Raw genomic sequence first — 17,303 nt, forward strand, 5'->3', positions numbered from 1 at the left:
GCAGAAATTCGTCTCATCTTTATTTGCTCCAGAAATCATGTGACGTGATTTTTCCTACACGAAGAGACAAAATCAGAGTGTGTGAGGTCCTTCGACTTAGCATTTTAAGCTCTTTACACACAGCTGAGCAAACCAGTGTTAATAAAGATGCAATGGATAATACGCTTGCAAACAATGACACTTGTAATCGTGAAGCTTTTAAAGCAGGAAAAGTGTTCCTGTTTACAAAGCCAGCAAGAAGCATCAGCTGGTTCTTGGCTGCCAAATGCTTCTCTCAGTACAAGTCAGAATATTGGAAACGATTAATTCTGCATATATATTAAAAATGTTTTGGTGTTGAAGCTGAAATGGTCCTTTATGGAAATGCAATATAAGAAGAACATATTTTTGGAGGTAACTAATAAGTTGTGTACGGAGCCCCGTACACAAAAGTTTTGCGAGATCCCGCAAAAGTTTTAGCCGCATTCTTTCCATTAGCTCGAAGCTAACGGGAGGTCGAGACCTACTACAGCCGGGAGGAACACCGCTTTCCCGGCACATCGTGCCTCGACCTCCCGGTTGGCTTCGAGCCAGCGTCCGAAGAATGCGGCTAAAACGTTAGCGAGATAGCAAAAGTCCGTCTTAATTTTTTTTTCTCCCATGTCCCCTGCGGGGCTCCGTAGTTGTGTGTGTGCTAAAGCTACACCGATCTTTGGCTAACGTGCTAGCAAACAGTCAAACTTGGCCAATTCAATTTTATTGATACAGAGGAAGCATTTTGGCGACAGTGGGAAGGAAAAACTCCCTTTTAATAGGAAGAAACGTCCGGCAGAACCAGGCACAGGGAGGGGCGGGGCCATCTGCTGCGACCGGTGCAGAGAGGTCATAGTTAGTGATGTGCGATACCACTGATTTCCTTTCCGATCCAATACCAAGTAATATTCAGGGTGGAATCGACGATACTGATCCGATACCGATACTTTGTACAAAAACTTATTTTATTTATTGTATCTCAAATTATAGCATCATAATGATTACAGGACATCAGAGTACTTGTTTCCAACAATGACGGCAGCTGCTTAGTTTTAATATTACTCTTATTTCTCTTTCTGGGTCGCAAAAAAAACTTAACATATTTTCAGGTGAGAATGTAGCTGTGTAAACTTCAAATATCTGAGCCGACCGACACATCATTTTCAAACCCCCGCGGTCTTTCGCTACTTGGGTTAAACATGATATATAAGTCATAGATAACTAAAAAATGTTATTGTTTGGCTTTTTCAGTGTTTTATTCGTTCGTGAGTAAATCGGTTTGGCTGAGATTAAAGTTATTAGATTAGATTAAATTAAATTAAACTTTATTAATCCCTCGGGTGGGTTCCTCCGGGGTTTTCACACAGCTGAATAGACGTCAAACAGAAAACTGACTAAACAGAAGTGTGAGACGGTCGAGAGTTTGCGCCAGCGCCCTGTTATATTTTAGATAGCAAGGAGCAGACGGCAGTTTCACTCCACGGAGGGAGCTCGTGACGTACTACCCGGCTTTCTCGACCGCGAAGGCCGGGTCCTCAGGTGGAAGCAGCCTCTGAATTTGGACACCCCCGCTGTCTCCGGACATTTAACGTATTTCATCCGATAAATAAACACTATAAAATGCATTTATCTCCCCCAACAGCCTTTTTGAATGTCTCCCTAGTGTGGCCACAACACCTCACGTTTTTGCCACATGTATCGCAAACCACGTCTCAGTTTTTGTTGAGGTAAAATAGGTTCGCACATGAGTCATGACTCCAATTACGCTCAGCCATTGTTGTGAGTGCGCACGCCAAGGGGCTGCGAGACAGCCTATTTCGCAAATGAAAGGCGGAAGAGGAAGTAGTTCCTTTGAATGTAGACAATCCGAATGTTATCGTTTCTTTCCACTGTGTTCCTGTTAATGATAATCTACAAATTTACCCTAAATTACTAAAATATCGATATTTTAATGTGAGAATCGATTCTAGAACATAAATGATTGGTATCGGAGGAATCGATATTTCAGGATCGATCCGCACATCACTAGTCATAGTGAGTGAAGAAGAGAGGGGCCTGAAAACTGAAGGCTCTGCCTCCCATCGTACTTTTAAATACTCTAGGAACAACAAGTAGGCCTGCAGAGCGAGAGCGAAGTGCTCTAATAGGGTGATATGGTACTACAAGGTCATTCAGATAAGATGGGGCCTGATTATTTAAGACCTTGTATGTGAGGAGCAGGATTTTGAATTCTGGATTTAACAGGAAGCCAAAACAGGAGAAATCTGCTCTCTTTCTAGTCCCTGTCAGCAAGCAAGCTCATTCAGATAAGATGGGGCCTGATTATTTAATACTGTGATTATTTTGCCAAATCAGTTGGATTTTGCATGCTGAGCATTAAAAGTGGCGTTGAAATGAAAAGCAACGTGGAGATGATCTGGTTTACTTTAGCCAACAGCCTCAGCAGTTTTTATTAACATCTGGGGATAAAACCTGTGTCGACATGCCGAGGCTACAGATTAAAAGCGCGCTCGTGCTCTGTGAGCTGCATTACTACAGCACTGATGACAACCCTGTTTAGGCCCTTTTAATCATCTGTTTTAACCAGCAGTCCTTTCCTTGCAGTTCTTTTGCGGTCAAATAATAAGAAAGCAGGAATAAGGAAACTCAAGTATTACTACAGCTCTACATGTGCCGGAGGATGCTACGGGTCCAACGCTCCAGAGAAAGTTGGAGGTAACACCGGACTTTCTAAGTGGAGTTTTAGTAGTGTTTGTGAACACTTGACCTTTGACACATCCTGCCTCATGGCTGGGCCTCGGGCACAGATGTCGGCGCCGTGTTCCCCTCGGCTCTCGGAGGGCTAAGCCGGTTACCGGCCCGGCGCTCTGTGGATTCCTCGGCCTCTGCCTCGGGCCCAGCTGCTGGGGCGACAAGCTGGGGATTCAGATCTACTTTAAAACTCGAGTTGTTGGTGCGCTTCCACCAAAACGACTGCACTATAAATTCATGAAGCACCTCATCCAGATGTTTTGCTCAGAGCTGCCAGATAGCATCTGTCTGCATCCGATTCGCAGACATCTCCGTATAATAGAAGTGAGTCGGGAATATAAAGAAGAGTAATAACGTCATGAAAAGAATAAACCAGACGAGTGCTTTTAATACTGATCATTGTTCAACGGAGCATTCATACCTCTGTCAGAGATCATCGTCTGTCAATGTTAACATCCAGCATTATTAGGTTTAATGTAGAGAATGGCTAAAAAGGCCTGATCATAATAGAACTTCATTTCAAGACTCAATCTCAGCAGAAATACTGAGTTTGAATCTGCAGCTTGATTCATATGAATGTCTGAGGCGAGGCCGGACCAACAGAGCCATCTAGTGGCGATGTTTGGGAAGTGTTCAGCAAACGTGGGTTATTCTAGAACAGGGGTGGGGAGCTCCAGGCCTCCAGGGCCGGTGTCCTGCAGGTTTTAGATCTCACCCTGGGTCAACACACCTGCATCACATGATTAGTTCGTTTCCAGGCCTCTGGAGAACTTTAAATCAGCTGTGGATCTAAAACCTGCAGGACACCGGCCCTCGAGCTCCACACCTTTGGACTAGAAGAATCACTTCAGGTAAAAACTGCGACAAGTTGCATCACCTTGACAAATTAGGTCAAGTGATAACATCTGCTGAAAAGGTGAGCAAATAGATCCTAACATCTGGATTTATACATTTAAATGTTTTAATGAAAGTGTCCACGAAGGATTTTAGTTTAAGCGTTCAAAAGATGATTTTTACACGAGTAATAAACTGAATTATCACCCAACTGTGGTACCTCTTAAATTTTAGGCCTCCAGACTTCCCAGACGTCAGCGCTGATGCGTCTCTGGGCAACTTCCTGGAGGATCTGTCGGAGCATTTTGATGTTTTTCTGGCTTTTGGCGAGTTTGTGGCCACGATCAGGCTACGCGGCTTTGTTTGGTACTGTTTGTACTTTGGTGAAACACACAGTCTGTGCTGCCCAGAAATGCAGTTCTTTACAGAACGATGGAAACTCCAAGTTTTATGAAATATGTGCACGAAGCAGTGGAAACAGGTCCAATTAAAGCATGGCGAGACATAACAGGGGAGGCTGGATCCCAGGTGTGTCGTTTAAAAACCAACCAGCTGGATTATTTTTCTAAATGATACACATCTCTGCAGCACTTTTTCCACATTAGCTGCAAATTTACAACTGGAACAAATCAAGAGTGTGGAGGTCACGGCTTCCCAAATATGTAGCCTACATGTTCATGCATGCACATGTGTATATATGTATGTTTATGTAAATATCTGAACTCATATCTCCAGCTTGCTGCTCTGCAAAGTGTCAAAAAAAACCCAAAATATGTAAATCAGCACAGCTTTTTATGCAATTTGTCTTTTACCCAGAATGCATTGAGGGGTGGATCCGAAACCTAACCCTGCGTCTTAGCAGGGTTAAGGCTTCACTTGTCAGACCTGGAAGGTTAGCCTATTAAAAACGGTGCGTGGTGTAGCCAGCGTGAGGAAGCTCGCTTAGTAACTTATGAGCGGAGAGATCTGAACTTTCTATTTCGTGTTCCTGAGCGACGGCCTGACCTGCACTTCCTGCTGAGCACCTGTGTTCTCCTTTAAGAGGTGCAGATTTGCGACACAGAGGTGTGAGCGTATATTTCACATCCCTTGGACAGAAGTGATAAATCTCTCCGAGCACACGTTTGGATGCAGGAGAACAAAAATTTGTGTCTCCGCTCTTTAGCGGGGAACTGAGGCTGCGAGCGCTCGTTCGTCTTCATTCGTCGCTCTCAGCCTCCTCACGCTTTCCCCTCATAACTCTCGCTATATATAACCAGCTGCATCGTTCTGCTCCTGCACATCTAAACTCGCTTAATCTGGCCTGCACAATAAGGCGAATGGAGATAAATGTCTCAATCAGTAATATTGCTGTCACAAACTCTGCAGGGGGGGAGGGGTCTGCCGCTGTTTATCTGTGGAAACACGTGAGACAAATGAACAGGAGGCGGTTTAAAACAACAAAGATTATACATTTAATATTGTTTCTCTTTTGGGCAATGCGAGATACAATGTAAACATGTACAAGATACAAAAAAAGGAACAAGACTCGTCAAAATGAGACCGTAGATAAGAAAATGTCCTGTTTTCACAAGTAATGCACATGTGCAGAAGGTCTCCAATCAGGAAGGGATCTGGACTGTGTTTGCTCTCATTAGTTTGGTGTAAGTGTGTGTGTGTGTGTGTGTGTGTGTGTGTGTGTGTGTGTGTGTGGGGGGGGGGGGGGGGGGGGGGGAGGGTCTTGAATAAAGCTGCATTTGGCTCTTCATGGCATATCTTTTGAAAACAAGGACTCTGCAGGGCTTAAAGCTGCAGTGCACGACTTTGTTATAAATCCAAGACTTCACAGCGCACTGATTAAAGGTACTGGTTGTAAATTCCTGCAAGTAAATACAATTTAAAACCTTCCAAAATTAACCAAAGCAATCACAATGAAATGCGGGGAAAACGAGGGCGGCGTGTCCTTCCACGGGGTTGTGGAACACAATGGAGGCCGACAGCAGCAATGAAACAGCAGCAAACATCTGGAAACATCTCAACGCTGTTAAATGCTGCCCCCTGGTGGTGAAACATTTAGTTACAGTTGAAGAGAGCAGTTTAAGCCTTTCAGCACAAAGTAAAATCTTTGTCATTTGCAACTTTTCCTTCTGTCAGTGTGCAGTTACTCTCACTGCCAGAAGGGGGCGACTAAAGTCATGCGCTACAGTTTGAACCTGCTTAAAAACATGGCAACAAAAGCAGAAAGAAAAGAGAGAGTGAAAGAGTAGCACCTCCTTTGGTCCAACTCGAGGCCTGTAGTTGTTACTGACGTGCTGGTAACGAACTGTTTTTGTCAGAATCGAGAGATGGCGAGCTCCACGGGCTCCACGGGCGCTTTGTTTTGGCACACTGCTTTCCACAGCAGGGACAGATTCGACGCTGCAAATGCACCGGTGAGTTAAAAAGAAAAACAGGCACCGCCTTTGCCATCAAAACACTACTTCAGCTGTCACTCAGCATCAGTCACTTGTGACAGCTCGCCTCGGCCGCAGCGCTGGGCGCCGTCTCCCACGCGGGAAGCCACGGCGTTCTTTGTGCTGAAATACTGTCAGACCGGCTGAGGTTAATTAAGACACACTGTTGTGCTAACTGGAAACGGGGATTCAAACGGAGACAAAGAAAGCGCCGCCGAGGCACAGCAGCGCGCCTCCTTCCTCGACACAGCCGCCTCCTCTGGAGCTCCTGCTGACACCTGCTGGCATCTCAAACGACCGCGACTGCACAAGGAAGTTTCAGAGTGACATAAATAATCTGCATCGCCTGATTTTCTGCACTTCTGTGCCCTCAGCTCTCATCTCTGCTCTCACGCTCTAACGAGCAACCAGACGTTAATTAAAAACCTACAACGCCCCCTTAAATGCACCTCACCTTCTCCCACACACTTACTGAAACTTTCCCATCCAACCTGCCTTCATCACCTCCACCATCGCGCTGCCTGCCGCCGACTTCTGAAACTTTTTTTTACGTCTTTCGTTTACAGCTTTAAGGCGTTTCATTAGAAGCCAACGAGCCCTTCAAATCCCGCCTCGCCCTTTTTACAACATTCAATTATTTTCTCAACAAAAACACGAGAGAATAAAGCAAAACATGAAGCCTTTTTTGTCTTATTCTAAAAAACGGTTTTCCACCAGCCGGCTCGGCGCTCTCACCCTCGGGGCTACGTGAGATGTGAGCAGCAGGAGCTCGTATCAGAGGTGGGACCAGTTCTGAAGTCCTCCTGGAGACGGCGGGGGGGCCGAGAGAAGCTGCTGCACCATCAATTAAAACTGTTTGACGTAATGAGATTTCACAGCTCGGCTCAGGAGAGGAGCTCATTAGATGTGAGGTTTCTTGATAAAATGTGCTTCCTGTTGAAGACATCATTGTTCATCTCCCTCCAATCAAAGCAGAGCTCCTCTCACCTCCCTGCCGCCTCGTCTCCGCTATCTGATCCGTCGTCTGTCTGCCTGCATCCTACAAACCCCTCCTTGACCTCCGACTTCTCTTTTCTCCAACACACCTGCAAACGATCCCTCTCATCACGCACATACACACACTCCACCCTGTCGGGCATCTCTGTGATCTCAGCGGCTCGGCTGTGTCGAGGAAGGAGACGGAGGCGAATCAAAAACACAAAACTGCAAAGGCGCTTCACGCCCGGGAGGCGCTGTCCGTTTGTTAGAATAAAAAGAGAGAGCGAGGAATCAGACGGCCAAGCGGAGCCGTCTCGCTCCGCTGACCTCCGGGAAGATGATGGAAAACTCGAGCGTTTCCTGTAAGACTCGTGGAAACCGTGTTGGCGCGGACACGCCTGCTGAGCTGTGCAGGTGAAAGGCAAAAAGTAGCGGACGGTAACCGAGCTGTTATTAAAGAGCGAAACTCCAACGTATTATACTCTGACTATTTTCACTTTGCTGCTGAGAGTGAAAGGAGACTGACGGCGCTGAGGAAACACACCGGAAAAGCAGGAAGTGAGGGACAGGGCTGGGCCACATCATCCCGCTCACGGTAATACCGGCATAACGTTGGGCAACGATAAGAAAATATGGCGATAGAATATGTGTAACACGCAGTGCCTTTGTTTTCATACGCACATGGCGGAAAAATCATGGCGGCGGCGGAGAATGAGAAGAACGAAAGTGGATCGTTAAATGAAACAGATGAACCAGAACTGGTTTGTAAAAATGCTGCAGCTTCAGTGGTGGAACTGGTTTAGCTTTGTCCGTCAGATACACAACAAAGCACTATTTTTGGTAGCTAGCATGCTAGCGGGCCGTCGTTATTACCGTGTTGTTTGGAAAATACGGCGCACTTAAAATCAATCCTTTGATTTTTCTGAAAGTCGACAGAGCCCCTTATAATCCCGTGTGCCTTATGTATGAACTCTGGTTGTGTTTACTGACCTCGAAACGATTTTATGTGCACGGTGCTCGAAAATCTGTCAAATGTTTCAGTACGACTTTGCTAAGCTACGAAGCCGCACCGCTTGATGGATTGTCGGAGCATTACGGCTATCGTAGGCGGAGCCTCACGGAGTGATACGTACTGTGCTTCAACATAATATTACGGTATTGTGTGTGTATAACCTCTTTTTAAGTTTTGTGGATATTATACATGGTTATGCTGAGAATATGTCGGCCAGTTTCCACTGGAAATGTCTTTTGGTTAAACTGTCAGCAAAGAATTTGCATTTGCACTGTTAAAGTTTATATAACTTTAATGCAGATAAAAAACAGCTGTTTGTTTAAGTGAAAATACATCATTAGTACAAAAAACCCATTAAAGTTGTGGAGTTGTGAAGTATTTTGTCTCGCGTCAATTATAGCGTCAGTTTTATCGTTATCGCAAATTTTCAAATGTATATCGTGATAAATATTTTTGGCGATTTTGCCCTAATGAGGGATTTAAAGGGACTATTTCTTGTCCAGTGACCTGCTGAGAAATTTTATCTTCAACAAACAATCTGGGAGTTTCGGAGCTGTGAGCTTTGAGCTCTTTGCACTTTCAGTTTTTGTGTTTCTTCGTCTAAAAGTCAGAAACCGAACGTGAGCAGAGGCAACGGGCTGAAAACGGACAGCTCACAGACGGGCGTGTCTGCGGTCAGCAGTGACAGTAATAAGGTTTCAAAAATCTGTGCGAATCTCTCAGCAACAAAGCAAATAAGGGAATTTCCCACGATGATTTTTCCCTTAAACGTGGAGTTAAACACAAAGTCAGCCGACCCCCAAAAACGACCGGGCTCTGCGCGTTGGCCTCTACGAACAGCACGATCTCTCTGCAAAGACAGCGTGGGGGGAAAAACAGGATTTTCTCTATTTGGTGTTTATCCTGGAAGTTGATGGATTGAACTGAAACGGCCTGAAGGAGCGTTCGTCTCCCCGGTGTTTTGTTTACCGCCGAGACGCTGGCGTCGACGTCACTTTGCCAGCCGGCGGTCCCAAAGGTCAACATTGCCGCGGCGATCGCTGACGAAAAGGCCCGACTTGGTCTGACAGCCGTGGGGGTAAATGTCAAAAGAGGCTTCCAAGCAGGTGGGCAGAGGACAGAGTCCAGAGGGAGAAGAAAACAACAACACAGAAACAATCAAAGAATTCCAGTCAGGCACAAACGTGACAGCTGAGAGCCCCGATGATGATGATGATGATGATGGTGGGCCAGTGAAGACCCCAGATGGCTGTAATGCCACTACAGAATGGGTCAGCTGACTTCTCCGTCCACAGCTGACATCCTCGTGTTAGTTCATCGCGTCGCTGCTTAGGACCTCGCACACCCGCTCTCTGAAAACAGATTTAAACACGACACACTGGAAAAGACGGCAAAAGCCTCGTGACCGGCAGCCCGACCGGGAACATCTACTCCCGTCCCACTATGACCTTCCTCCTTTCGCTGAAGTGTTTTTGTCTTTTTTCTTCTTCTTTTTTTAATCTATTGCACATTTCCTCGTGGGTTCAGAACGAAAGAAAAAAAAGAGGAAATAAGAAAAACGAAGTAAAAGCATGAATAAAGATCGATGCTACACAGCTAAACGCAGGCTCGACACAGAACGATTCCCTTGCAAGTAAGTTCAGCTCAATCAAACAAAGCGATATGCAATAATAATAATAATAATAATAAATGTGCTGGAGCAAAATGTTTAGAGTGATTCGACACATTTACATAATGCCTTCGTCTCAAAGGATGGGGCCTGTCAGCACCCAGACGGTTACTGGTTTTATTTATAGGTCCATACATCAGTGATTTTATTACCATCACAGGACACGATGAGGGTTTCTGTGTGAATGAGGGGAACTGTGGAAATAATAATACTATTCATTATAAATATGCTTTTATCAGGCATTATGTAAAGCACAATAAAGATGAAGGAAGTGCCTGTGATTTGCTAAAGCTGCAGCAAACAGCATCGAGAAAAAAATCACTTTTCAGAAACTAAATTCTTGCCCAATGCGAAACAAAATGTGCAATAAAACAGTTTTAGCTGCACTAAGATTAAAAACAAAACAGATTTTGTGGAGACCAGCAGCGCATTTCTTATTGCACTGAGGTAGGACTGCAGGAAAGCCTCAAAGTCACGTTGTAGTACCTTTCAACTTCCACAAGAGGTCTCCAATTTGACCAAATCTGTCACTGAGAGCAGAACTCATCCTCATGTTTGGAAAATATTAAATAATTACAAAAAAACATATTCAATAAATAACATGCTGAGTTTTTACTGCATCTTTACATTAATGCACCATAAAAGCAGTTTTTAAAGTGCACTAACTCACAAAACAGAACCACTTCGTTCCTCGTTATTGTCAGTGTGCGATCACAGCGAGACCACAAAAACACAAATATGGTTTTGTTAAAATAGATAACTGCGATCTAGCAGGTACTGCACTTTGTTTAATACTATGATACTGTCCAGCAGGAACATAACGAGAAGTTCGTGTTCGTTAGAAAATGTATTTCAGCAGTCTTGAACATCAGCCATCAGAATTTTGAACTTTGACTCCTTTTGGAAGAATTATTTCTACCGTCACATTTCAAACAGTTGCTAATAACAATAAAATACCTACCTCCCAATACTGCACAGCAATATCTGATATTACAATTAACTCGTCACTTCCTTCAAGTGCTTCCAGATACTGATAGAAACCTCGTTTTAGGCAATTTGGTGAAAGTGTGTTACCATTTGTACCGTAAGTAAACGGTAAAATCCACAAAACTGCCAATGAAGTGATATCTCTCTTTGGTTCGATCACATTTTGGCCTCTAATCTATTCAAATAAATCCCTGGATTAAAGTTATTTCACTACGTTTCCAGTATGCTTGCAATTCATCACCGCGATAGCTGCATTATGACAACACAATATACACAAAATCATTTGTTCCTGGAGCTAAAAGCTGTGCAATGAGGTTATCCTGACGCTTGTATGAGGTCTCATTGTTCCGTTGCTTGTTCTGTATTTTTCAAGTTTCACAGGTTTGTTGGTTTTTTTAAATAAATTTGTTCTCCCAGACGACTACATCCAGGGAAAATAAGATATTTCTGTGGTATCTTTGATAGAAACTGCTTACAGAAACCGAGCGTCAGCCGTCTGTTCTGCCAGAGTCGAGCTTTGGCTCGTCCAATTCAAGGCTGTCGGTGGAAAACAGATGTCACAAGAAAGCAGAAATAATTCTCTAAGGAAGACTTGCATCAACACGAGACACGCTAACAGAAACAAACTAAAGAGAAGTTGTGATGATGAGATTCAACTATCGTCTTTGTTTGATGACTTTGTGGCGTAAAACAAATAAATCTGGGAACTTGAGTCCCTTCACTCGTGCTTTTCTTTCTTTATCGAACTGAAGACGTCTAAATCCAAACTTCGAACTCGTAACTTTGTATAGAAACGCTCTCGGTGGTGTTCATAGGACTATGGCACTCTGTAAAGATTTGGTTGATTTACTGGTTTGCCATCCACCATTTAGAACCTTCGTTCAGGTGACCAAATACAAAAGGCACTTATTGGCCATCGTAGTCAGTGATGGGCAGGATGAGCGTAGCCACTACTCTTCTCCGCTTCTGTGTTTCATGACACAAACCTCTTTAAGAGGTCATTGCTCCCAGTTAGACCAGTTTACATGTCAGACACAGCATCCACCTCAAACTTCCTCAACCAGTGTGGCCAATTCCATGTTTCTGTCTCTGCTTCCCAGGTAAAATATTGAAAATCTTCCCACTCCTTTCGTATAAATTTTAGTAAACCAGCACTAAAAGTGTCCTTTTTTATCCGATTAAAACATCTTTCTCCTCACACAGTCTGACCTTATGTCAATTTTCAAGGACATATTGCTTAAGGGAGATTGCGGGTAACATTCTCAAGGAGTAACGCCGCCGCCCAAGGGTCTAGAGCGGGGTATGGGGGCTGGGGGTGGGCGTGGCTACGGATGTAGGCTTGCCTTTATTTTTTCCGCTCAAGGTAGTTAGAGGGGACCCAGCCTTTGCGGGGAACCAGGCTGTCCTGCACCTGGCAGTACCACCACCCATTGGGGTTTCTCTCCAACACCTCCAGACAGGTTCCCTCTGTGAACCCCATAGTCTCCTCGTCGCCACGGTAATCGGCAATGGACACATACACATCCCTGCCAAGGTTGTTGTGGATCAGCTGGCTCTTCTCCAAGGGCTTGGGTCTGACCGTGGACACGGGGATACCGTTGCGTTGGTTAACTCTGCTCAGGGCGTCTTGGACGTTGCTTGTGCTGAACGCGCTCCCCGAAGACAGACTGGAGCGTTCGGCAGGCCTCGTTTGGCTTTCAACAACTACGTGTGGCCGCACGGTGCTGAATGAGGCGTTTCGGCGAACTCCGAGAGTGGCAGAACCGGAACCATAGTGATCGCTCCTGCCCAGCGACTCGTTCCTTCTCAAGGACCCTGTTGTGTAGTGCGCGTCCTTGGCTGGCTGCGTAGTGGTGACAAATACAGACTGAGGCCTCACCGCCACCTGGCGTACCCCGTTCCTCATCCTCACGCCTCCATTAACCATCCCAGATGGCTTCGAGAAGCCGCCGGGAGGCTTGGAAGGAATCGGTGGAGAGTTCCTCCTCAAGCCTTGATGCTGCTGCGTCAGGCCCTGAATATTAATGTTATTGAGGGCCAAAACATGCTGCTCATTCTTCTCCAGGCTGTTGGACTTACTCCCAACACTCCCGTGTCCGTCTAAGCCACCACCGTCGCCCATTTGTCTGACAGCTTCCAGGTAGTATGAGGGAGCCCAGCCTTCTTCGGAGCCCCAACGGATGTACCACCAACCGCTCTCCTGTTTCTCCAAAACCTCGACCTCAGCCCCAGCTGGAAAACTGATCTCGGAGTCCTGGACTTTCTTATAGGCATCCACGGAGCGGTAGAGATTGGGGCCCTCCACATCGGAGTCACCACGGCTTCCTTTGGAGTAAACCGAGGAGAGATCTGAGGTACTGCGTGAACACACCGAGTCCTCTGATGATATAACAGAAGCTGTTTCAGAGTCCTCCCCACGAGAAGGTTTGAGGCTATGTCTAAACTGACTCGTAGGCCTCAGCTGTCGTCTCAGAGAGGTGATGTCCATCCTCTCTGGACTCTGGGGCTCTGATTTGGTCAAAAGGGGCTTAGGTCTGACGGAAGGCTTGGGCCTGGTGGAGGGGCTCTGGCCTATTCTCTGCTCCACCTCCCGGTTGAAGACGGGGCCTTTCTTGGAGCCTCTGCTCAATTCATCTGATGACGAGTGAGGGCTGTTATCCTGGGATCTGAAGCTGATATCTATGTGTCTGCCCAGGGTCTGGCTTCTCCGACTCATCTCTGGCGTCATGGTTTTCATGGGCCTGCCAGGTAAAGGCGAAGATCCGGAGGGTTTTCTTGGGACTGTGGAGGAATGGTAGCTCCGTGGGGAGTTCGGCTCACTGGAACCTTTAGTCACACTGCCGCTCGGCCTGAAGCCATCATTCTCATAGATACACTCCTCCTTAGCAACCTCCTCTACAGACCTGAAGGAGGTTCTTCGATGGGCGAAAACTGGAGAGGCCTTGCAGACAGGAGGGGACGCCTTGCACGAAGGAGGGGAGGCCTTGCAAACGGGAGGGGAGGCCTTGCAGGACGGAGGGGAGGCCTTGCAAACGGGAGGGGAGGCCTTGCAGGACGGAGGGGAGGCCTTGCAAACGGGAGGGGAGGCCTTGCAGGACGGAGGGGAGCTGCTGTACTTGTCGCTGACCACACTGTTGATCTTCACATCGCGGGAACGCTCGTCCTTCAGGGGATCCGGTTCAGGCTCACCTTCGCATCCGACTGCAGGAATATCGTATTCAGGTTCTTCGTACACAGCCCTGCTAGGCACCTCTGTGGTTTTGGAGGAAGAGTTAGCAGAAGGCGGAGCCTCCTCAGATTCTTGTTTTTTGACAGGTGGCGCTGGAGGAGGGACTTTGGGGCGGGTCAGTGTGCTGGACCTACGACTGAGGTTGGGCTTTTTGCGCTTGTCGATGTAGGAGCAGGGGGCCCAGCCCTCCATCTCCCCAATCTGTACGTACCACCAGCCTCCAGGATTCTTCTCTATTACCTGCACAACAAGGAGTAAAGAGTTACTAGAACAAATACTCACTTATATATAAAAGTTTGCTACATACTAGTGATTAAAGACATGCTAATGAAAGCAGAATACTGTAATAAGATCAATGATGCATCTATTACTGCAGTCGTTAAAAGAATCACCTCAGTATAACTTAATAAAAAACCCCTGAAGGAATCTGTCATTATCTCCACCCTCATCCTGAATCCTGCACTGTGAATTCTGTCTACGTCATCACTTTCACACACAGTATCCAAGGTCGTCTCCTTTGTGCCTCAGCTTTCCTGCCTATCGGGGGAGCACTCAGTCTGCATACATATTCAACATGTCTCATCTGAGCGACAGCACTGTAGATCCGGCCTCTTACATCAGCCTTTTGTCCTCCACGGAAACTGATGCCATCAGAGATCGAGGACTGGAAATCTGCTATGGTGTAATACTCTGCTTCCACAGCAGGGGGCTCTGGTGGCTTGGGTAACTGGAAGCCCTGCACAGCAAAGAGAGAGAAGTGAGCCGCTCACGTTGAGCCTGTATCTGACACATAAAACATAAGATGTGATTTATGCATGCAATCATGATATATAAATATGAGGGTAAATGTAAGGTGTGCACGTACGACACTGGGACAATAGCAGACGATGTGTAAATGTGCCTCAATGGTTGCTATGCAACTCCTGCAGTAGTCTGAGAGCCAATTAGATTTTTTCTCTTTTTATATTATTTATTGGTATTTATCCTTGCACTGAAAGATTTTGCAGCTGTCTTCTTAAACACAAGAAGAGTCTCGACTGTGATCACGTGCACTTCAGCAGAAGCATGGCAACGTCACTGAGCACGCAGGAAAGGCGCTCTGGGTTTGTCAGTAAGTCTTACCAAGTTGGTGTCTCTTCTGGGGGGAGGTTTTTGCCGCAGATTAGGAGACCCTGATTAAAAATAATGAGATTTTATTAAGAATAATTCAGAAAAAAGTAAAAGGTTAACACTCGCTGCAACAAACAAACATCAAACATTTAGTTTTGAGATGAATTATGTCACACTGGAGAGAACAACATATTTAAAGACAAGCAAAAGTAAGATTTGAAAGACTGATTTTGTCCACAGCCAAACCTGTCCACAGGTTAAAAAATGGGCTCGAGCGATGTCTTAGTAACCACAAACTGACCACAGATTCTTAGTTTGTGAGTGAAACCGAGGCCGAAACACACAGCGAGCATTTTATCACATTACAGGTTAGCGTGACAGAGCACGGTTAGATGCAGCAGGCGTGTAGCTTACCTACAGCGCCGAATCCTGCACAAATGGAAAGGGGCGTGTCTTAATGTTGCATTCGAGCTTTAGGCTGAACTTTAAACCTTACACACAACACGTTCTCTCACCGATTTCCACTCTGTGCGGCGCCACTCTCGCGACAGCCGGGGAGCCCGGCTCGCCTCTCGCTTTATTCTCATTCAGGGCGGCGCTCGCCGCTATTCCGAGACACGGGCTGTTGGTGTCCCGGCCCGCGCTCAGCCTGCGGCCTGTCGCGGCGTTGATTTCGGAGGGCATCGGCAGGCTGATCTCGCTCTTGGAGAAGTGGCGTTCCGGCGTGGTTCCGCCCTCTCCGTCTGTCTGGATGTCCTTCTCGCTAACAGACTTCTTTTGCAGCAGGTTGCTGATCTCCATGATGTTTCCGATGATCTCCACGGGGCCCGTCAGCGTCTTCTTCCGTGGGGAGAAATCCTCTTTAATCTTCTTCAAGTAGGAGGCCGGGGCCCAGCCCTCTTTCCCTAAATACCTGCAGCCCAAACATATAAAGACAGAACGTTTAATATGACATCGAGTTTATGTTTCCTTCATTATTATGATTGAACTCAGGATCAGGTAAAGCTGCTCTTTCCATACAGCACAGAGCAGGAAGTAGACTGTGCCAGGAGTGACCTGCTGTCCCACAGCAAAATCTCAGGTTTCACTCTTATTAGTTTCCCCTCAACTCCCCTGATCCTGCTTCTCTTCCTGCTAAAAGGGAGTTCTTTCTTCCTGCTATTGCCTGTTCTTGCTCACAGGTGGAGGGAGCGCTCTCTTTATTTAATATTGCAATTTTCCAACATAAAGCATGTTGAGTCAGGTTCCTGCATTCGGGAGTGAATTCCACAGCATGTCTGCATCCTGTCTTCCTTCTCTCACCCCAACCAATCACAGCAGATGGCCCCGCCCCTCCCTGAGCCTGGTTCTGCCGGAGGTTTCTTCCTGTTAAAAGGGAGTTTTTCCTTCCCACTGTCGCCAAAGTGCTGCTCATAGGGGGTCATATGATTGTTGGGTTTTTGTCTGTATGTATTATTGTAGGGTCGACCTTACAATATAAAGCGCCTTGAGGCGACTGTTGTTGTGATTTGGCGCTGTGTAAATAAAACTGAAATTAATTGAATTCATTTAGACTTTAGATCATGATTGAATCTCTCACTGAAGGCATTTTTTTAAATTCCAGCTGACATCCAGGTCTTCCCTCTCCATCACTGCTCTGCTCCCAACATTCAGTACACCTTTGTACATGTGTGTGCTACTATTTCCTACTGCAGCTGTGTAGTAACAGTAGTGTAATGAGCTCAGCATGGGAGCTTCATTTAGTGCATTTTAATACACTCAGAAAAAACGTGTGATTTGAGTAAATGACTGAATGTGTCGCAGCAGAGCTTTAATGCACTCCTGCTGCACAGTGGCATCATGAGCTATTCGTACAGTTAATAAATAACTGAAAAATTCCACAATTTCTAGTGTTTAAAAATGCATGAAATCACACCGAGTCAGATCCTGTGTGTTGCAATAAAGGCACAATTTTAATTCTGGTGATGTGAGTAGCCAAAGGCAAGTAAACAGAATGCATAATAGATGCAAAGAGATGCTGCTTCCCCACATTTACGCAGTCATTGTTATGCTAAACGAGTAATTTCAGAGTGCTTAGTGAAACAATAAGTAATGCTTCAAACGAAACTCAGAGTCATTTCCCCGGGAAAGAAGAGACGCGACTGTTCCCTGCTTTCCGTTTCACGACTCCCAACTGCGACCACAAGGAGTCCCCGTAACTAAAAAAGCTTCATGCATGGACTTTGCTGTTTAAAGAAGGGCCCGCTGAGAGCAGCGTGACTCAGACATGCATCTGCAGGATTATTTTCT

General features: G+C 46.0%; 1 protein-coding gene across 4 annotated transcripts in view; it reads right to left on the minus strand.

The window, feature by feature from the left end:
- Nucleotides 1-10,656: 10,656 nt before the first annotated feature.
- sh3pxd2aa (SH3 and PX domains 2Aa) overlaps nucleotides 10,657-17,303 on the minus strand; it is a 102,213-nt gene continuing 95,566 nt past the window's right edge. For 2 of the 4 annotated variants that reach the window (XM_087842214.1, XM_087842212.1), the window contains 5 exons: nucleotides 15,530-15,927; nucleotides 15,429-15,443; nucleotides 15,027-15,076; nucleotides 14,521-14,640; nucleotides 10,657-14,144 (listed from right to left, as the gene is read on the minus strand). In XM_087842214.1, the coding sequence (XP_087698340.1) occupies nucleotides 12,021-14,144; nucleotides 14,521-14,640; nucleotides 15,027-15,076; nucleotides 15,429-15,443; nucleotides 15,530-15,927 (2,707 nt within the window). In that variant the 3' untranslated portion in view covers nucleotides 10,657-12,020. The remainder of the gene's footprint in view (nucleotides 14,145-14,520; nucleotides 14,641-15,026; nucleotides 15,077-15,428; nucleotides 15,444-15,529; nucleotides 15,928-17,303) is intronic. The other 2 variants (XM_087842215.1, XM_087842213.1) reach the window with 1 other exon arrangement.

This window comes from Neolamprologus brichardi, chromosome 6 (genome assembly GCF_056152115.1).
Source record: "Neolamprologus brichardi isolate AB-2024 chromosome 6, ASM5615211v1, whole genome shotgun sequence".
In the NCBI taxonomy this organism is placed as follows: Eukaryota; Metazoa; Chordata; class Actinopteri; order Cichliformes; family Cichlidae; genus Neolamprologus; species Neolamprologus brichardi.